The 6,312-nt window shown below is 51.9% G+C and overlaps 1 protein-coding gene across 1 annotated transcript; it reads right to left on the minus strand.

The window, feature by feature from the left end:
* Nucleotides 1-1,732: 1,732 nt before the first annotated feature.
* Nucleotides 1,733-6,055, minus strand: LOC149809941 (uncharacterized). Its single transcript, XM_089994526.1, has 5 exons — nt 5,991-6,055; nt 5,520-5,586; nt 4,235-4,387; nt 3,525-3,799; nt 1,733-2,458 (listed from the first exon to the last, which is right to left on the minus strand). Exons 1-5 carry the CDS (start codon nt 5,991-5,993, stop codon nt 1,733-1,735), a joined length of 1,224 nt encoding a protein of 407 aa, XP_089850652.1. The 5' UTR covers nt 5,994-6,055.
* Between the last annotated feature and the right edge of the window lie 257 nt (nt 6,056-6,312).

The raw sequence follows: 6,312 nt of genomic DNA on the forward strand, positions 1-6,312 counted from the left end.
AAGAATGGCACCAAGCACGACGATGGCCTCACCCCTCAGCAACGCAATGAGCGGTAACGCCTTTCTTTCTCGCGCGTCTGCGCATGTTAGAGTGTTTTTCAGGCCATGTTGAGTTGACCTAGCGCAGTCGTGCTCGAATTCCCGACTCTTGCGATATTGAGAATGTGCTGTCGTAACGCTCGCCCCAAACTTCTGAGTGAGTCCAGGCAGCACACATGTGATTTCGATGCGTTAAACCCGAGTAACAGTCATCATATTCTTCTGCAATTTCAAACAGCATACCATCACGAGCATTGAACTCGAGCTTGGGTACTGTGCATGAATGCTACTCACTTTTGGGCAGTGTTCGTTGGTGGGGTTGTCCCCAAACTTTCTCCCTCTGTTGCCATTGATTGCATATCTGATATATGTACCATTGTAGCTCGGCTGTCATAGTGCAGATGGGCAGGTATTTCCATACTCGAGTTTTCTTGGCAGCGCGGTTGCGCGAACGCCAACTCCTTTGACTACTGCGTTCACCGCCGTGCAAAGCCCTTGCGTATGCGCATCCGTTGCCTGAGCATCATTTTGTTGTGCTGTATCGTCCAAAGTCGAGCTTCCCACTTGTGGTGACGGCAATTCTCGTCTGTGTAGTGACAAGAAGGCTCTAGAGGAGAAGGCTGCCAAGAAGGCTGCAGCAAAAGCTTCAGCAAAGTAGATGACTTGTTCAGCATGGGCTGGCGTGCATGGCGCGACCTGAGGTTCTACGAGGGATGCTTCACACTTGTGGCACCTTATTACGAGTGATGTCACGATGCAAGTCTCGTGCAGTACTAAGCGAGGCACCCTTCCGAGTGCTCGACGGCTGAGTGAGTTTACGTTTTGTTTCACATTATGAGGTCTCCAGTACTGCGCCAAGGAGGCACGGTGGACAATGCCTTGACGGGCTTATGCACCGGACGGTGACAGCTCGCTCGTCACTGTCAGGTTGCTCCTAAGCCAGTGTAGCATCCGCTCGTGCTTCCATCCATGCCATAGCTATGTTTGTGGATCGCGCTGTATCAATTGATGCGCTAAAACGGATGCGCGGAAGTGTAATGGTCGTGAGGTGCTGGAGTGTCTGTTGCACCACTCAGGTCCTTGCTGTTTGCTGCCTGCCATCCATACTTGTTAACAGCACGTTGGCAACATTCCCTCCTCTGGAAAATGGGGGTCACTGCATTCCACCCTATGTGACGATGGCATGCGAGCTTCCATGGCTTAGCAAGGCATGACTACCCCCGCGCCAACAGAGCACACAGATGGGCGCCATCTAATCAAATCTCCTCACTCGCATTAGGGTGGTGGGCAAGGTCACGTGTTGCGACAGGCCACATCAACATGAGCAGAAGTACAATCATCCTGCGACTGCAGGCAGCCTATCAGTGTGGATTCATCAGCTATCGCTAGGGTACCCACAGCAACTCGCACACACTGAATCATAAACTATGGGCACAAAAAGGCTGTGGCTCTCTCAGCTGGAGCGCAAACCCTGGTGCAGAGGGTGGTCATGAGTGAATGCACGGGCCACTGCAATCCTTGGCACCACCTTCCTCCCAGCACCTCTCAAAATTTTAACCAAGCCCATCGCACATCAATGCAACACCCTGCTGCCAGGATGTGCATTTATGGTGCCACATGCGCGTGTTCGGTTTGCAGTGGCTGCACTGATGACACACAGCAACTATGACGCCATTCCAAAGAAAGCGCCAGATCAGCGAGTCCTGATCACGCTGGAAGTCTTCTGGAAGTACTCAATCGCTTTCGAGACGCCAGATCCCGGTGTGATCTTCACCCCTGAGTCGATCATTGCCATCTCAGCACCACTGAGTGCCGACATGAGCATCAGTTCATCCATGTTGCCAAGGTGACCGATACGGAACACCTTCCCGTTGACCTCGCTGAGCCCCACCCCGAGCGACAGGTTATACTTGGCATACGCGTGCTTGACAACATCGTTCGAGTCAACGCCCGCGGGGGTCCTGATGACGGATAGTGAGTCAGACTGCCAGCGCGGATTGGTGCAGAGTAGCTCCAGGCCCCAGCCGGCAACGGCTTTGCGCGTGCCCTCGGCCAGCCTGTGATGCCGCGCCCAGGTGTTCGTGATGCCTTCGCTTTGCAGCATGAAGAGCGATTCGCGCAGGCCGTAGAGGAGCGGCAGGACAGGGGTGTAGGGCACCCCCCCTGAGGGGTTCGTGTTGAGCTGGTCTTGGAAGTCGAAGTAGACGCGCTTCAGCTTAGCAGACTTCATCATCGAGAGCGCTTTTTCTGATGCACACACAAATCCAAGGCCTGTCGGCAGGGACAAAGCCTTCTGCGACCCTGTCACGGCGACATCCACGCCCCACTCGTCCATCTTGAACGGCAGAGCACCTATCGACGACACACCGTCGATGAGCAGCAATGCTGGGTGGCTACAGGAGTCCATTGTCTTGCGAACCTGCAGCACATAACCTATCAGCACCCTGTTCCAGGCCCTAAAAAGTCATGCAAGTATGGCTGTCAGCATGAACTTGGATGTCGCTTGGCACATGCAGCATTGTGGATTGTGATGCATGCCAGCCATTGGTGCGAAGATTAGACAGGCGTGATGATATTGTGTGAGCTGTTCAGCGTCTTCGCTTGGCAAAGGTGTGACGCAAAGGTGTGAGGTAGAAGGTGTGGAGATTGCGTCATTGAAAACCAGTCATGCTGCGGGTTGATGTACTATCGGGGTGGTTGCAAGACCCTGGGGCTATATCAGCACGCCAATGTTCGAACAAGCCTGCGTGAGCGGGTTCCCCTGTGGGGATTGAAACTGCTTGCAGCTGATCCAACCCCACCATCAATTTTGCAGGCCGGTTATCGTCCTAATAAGCACCCCATAAACTCACCGCATTCTGAGGCTCGTTGGCTATAGGAATGAGGTTACGAGTGCTCTTCGCTGAACTTGAGAATAGCCATCTAACAATCATAAAAGTTAAAAAGTTCCGATATCTTCACGTGTAGTCTCTGAAGGGATTTTACTCATATTTATCTATTTATTTATCTATTCAGAAAATTTTTAAAATCCCCGGCGGGTTGCTGCACAACTTATAGAGGGGAATGGCTACTTTGGTCCCACAGAATTAGACTGCAAGATCATTAAACGCTAACGGCAGTTCAAAAAGATTAGCACCTTTGTTGGCGTCTGACAACCTATTGTTAAAAAAGCAAGATCTGCTGCGCACAAAAGAATGTTTTTAACCATAAATAAAAAAGTTTGTGGTCGACACAGTAGGTTTTCCGGCGGTGCCGCAGTTTTCCTTGTCCACGCATTGAGGCGAACCCACCCCAGAATGCAACAGACCACAGACCACAGTAAGCATGTCGTCCCAGGATATTATAAGAGCTATGCCTATTTGGATGCGGTAGTGTTGTAAAAAGATACGTCGTCATCCGCCCAGCCCGAGGTACCCCGTGCTCAATGGGTGTAAAATGAAGGTGACTGTCTGTGGTACGCATGTGCGATAGAGAGGGAACTTTACCTCTGGGATGTCGGAAGTGATGCCAGTGGCAGTCTCATTGTGCACAACGCACACCGCCTTGATCTCCTTCTTGATATCTTCCTTGAGGATCTCTGCAAGCTTGTCCTCATGGGCGCCGTCGCCCCAGGGACAGTTGATAACGGTGACGTCCAGGCCCAGCCGCTGTTGCATGTCCACCCACAGATGGCTGAACTGTCCGTAACGGAACGTTACAACTTTGTCACCCGGAGACAGAGTATTGGTCAAAGCTGCCTCCCAGCCGCCCGTGCCAGTGCCTGCAAGCGCTCACGCTCAGCTGATGATGTGTATTGTTTGGAGACAATACCGCATCCACATGGGCGTTGGCAACTCCAAGACCTACTAGGGAATGCTGATGCTGCCAAAAAACAGCCTTTTGTTTCTCCATGTAGGCATGCATCGACGCAGCACTCTGTATTGACGGCTTGGGCGATTGGGGCTCCCAGGTAAGATGAAACCCGTGATTCAAGCGACGAAAGAACACGCTGAAGTGAGAGGGAACCATTACACGAAGGAACACCACCAGGGATTGCGAGAAAAAGCAAGAAGGGGTAGGAGGGTGACATAGAACCCGTGATTCGAGCTACGGAGGGGCACCCAAAACTGACAGGCAACATGCAACACGAAGAAACACCATCAGGGATTGCTGGAGCAAGCAAGAAGCGAGAGGAGCATTGGATGGGGATCTGCACCTGGGAAGATGAATGGTGTTCCCTTCTCTGTCTGAAATAGGTACTTAGACTCGTGCAGGATGCTCTTGAAGAAAGGCGCAAACCAGGGGTCTCTGTGGTTTTGTCCGGGCACGGACATCGCCCGCAGCACTCGCTCATGGATGTTCACCGGGCCTGCACAACAGCCAGCCAATCACAAGCTACTCGGATAGCCAAACATGCATGAGCGGGAACATTTAAAGGTCTCCGAGGATGCAACACCATGAAATACAGCACCGTTTTCATGTTGGCAGTCACAGCACAACGTCTTCGTGGCATGCTGTGCCTCCTAATTGATAGCTGCTCGCACAGCAACGCCGGTTCGTGAATGCAAGACTGGTGTTACTTCACAGCCGAGGATGAGAAGCCCATTCTGCCTCCCTGCTGATTGCCTTGCGGGATCACCATGGTACTACCAATCGCTGACTCACAATGCAACCCGCTGTCACACAAGATGTTTGGACATGTGCGTAAGCCAGCGACGAAGTTGCTCGCACTTCGGCGATGTATAGCAGCGTACGATGGAGGAAGGTGTGCAAAATTCAGTTTGCCACCAACGTGCACTGCAGAAGTGGGGCCGAGGAGTATGGGCGAGCTTTCGGCGTCATGGCTCTTGTGAGCAATATGCCATTTACTGCAGGCCTGGCGGTCCCAACCCGCTGACACTCCACGGTATTGAGGCTGGTGTGCAACTCATGCTAATTTTTAGTTTGCCCGGTGGTGCTCTGCGCATGTGAGAAATTCGTTTGAACTCGACCAGTAAGCAAAATTAGCGACTCTGTGCTCACTTGGGGATGCCGACGAATGAAATACCCCACCATCCTCCTCGTCAACCTCCCGTGAGTAAGAGATTATCTTTCGCATGTTCGCCGGACGCTCCGCCGGATCCTCAGTCTATGCGCGCACGCGCGCACGAATGAGTGGTGCCGACGTCCTCGCATCTCTGCGTCTGAGCAGGATTCTCTGGTGCATGTACCACAGACTCCACAAACCCTCGGAAATCGCAACACGCCAGCATACAGGAGGAGCTTGTAGATGAACAGCCTGGCCCAGGAGTCAGAGGGTGTTGTGACAAGTTTATTCATCAACGTCGCGCACAGGTAACGCTACCAGAACTAACATGTGTGGACATAGAACGAAAGAGCGCTTCTTGCAATACGTGCGCAACAGGTTTGTCGAAGAAGTTACAAGCTTATTGGTGGACAGAATGTTAGCGGTTCGACCGGCAGGTATTTGAATACGGTCGTGCCAGCCTTGGTGTACGCACCTGGCACGAAAAGATGATTTCTGCCAGGTGGATCATACGAATATGGAGCTGGGTCCGATTTGCAACCCTGCAAGCATGGCTCAAGTTGAGCTAGGGTTCAGTGCTATCCGATAGCGAGGATATCAGCACAAGGGAAGGCTTCCATCCTCTCACGAAGGCGTTGAGGAAGGGACTTCAAGAAACACAGATAGCCACAGTTCAGGGCTGTACTATGACATTCGAGCACACTTGCAGCTTGTTTGACGATAGCAAGGTCAGCAAGTGCGTTCTGAGTCCTCGGCGAGCACTTCAGTCCAGCAGTAAGCAATTAACATCTCCTTTGTCACGTTGATATGGAGAATCACCCATTTCAGCCTCAAACTCAACTTTGGGACAACCTCAATGTTATACAACAAAACCCTACAATACCATGGCGCCATCTCGAAATGGACCAGAAAGACTGACAGCATCATTCCTCGAGCTAGGGCGTACCATGTAACGCAAGCCGACTGTTGAGCATATTTTAGATGTCAGGTGTGTGGACAGCTCCTTCGCTGAATGCCTGACAGCCATTGCAATACCGAAGGGCAGGTCCCAATGCACGAGTTACAAGAAGAGACAGCAAAGAGGAAGGTCAAGAACGACTGCCTTGGAAACCTGTTTTACAGTTGCGACCTTGCACGCGGCTTTATACTGTGGTACAAGCCCACGTTAACCTAATGATTAGGGGTTAGGGTGACAATACTTCTGATTACAACAAACAAGCCAGATGAGTCAGCATGGCTTCGTTTGACTTACCTACCCATCTTCAGAC

This window comes from Nuphar pumila, unplaced genomic scaffold (genome assembly GCF_984573655.1).
Source record: "Nuphar pumila unplaced genomic scaffold, dmNupPumi1.hap1.1 HAP1_SCAFFOLD_656, whole genome shotgun sequence".
Lineage (NCBI taxonomy): Eukaryota > Viridiplantae > Streptophyta > Magnoliopsida > Nymphaeales > Nymphaeaceae > Nuphar > Nuphar pumila.

Excerpts from the sequence above, each read along its gene's own strand:
- LOC149809941 (XM_089994526.1), bottom strand. Across the intron at positions 3,800-4,234 it reads AACACCATTCATCTTCCCAG|GCACTGGCACGGGCGGCTGG; the intron begins GTGCAGATCCCC and ends GAGCGCTTGCAG. Across the intron at positions 2,459-3,524 it reads TCACTTCCGACATCCCAGAG|GTTCGCAAGACAATGGACTC; the intron begins GTAAAGTTCCCT and ends TATGTGCTGCAG.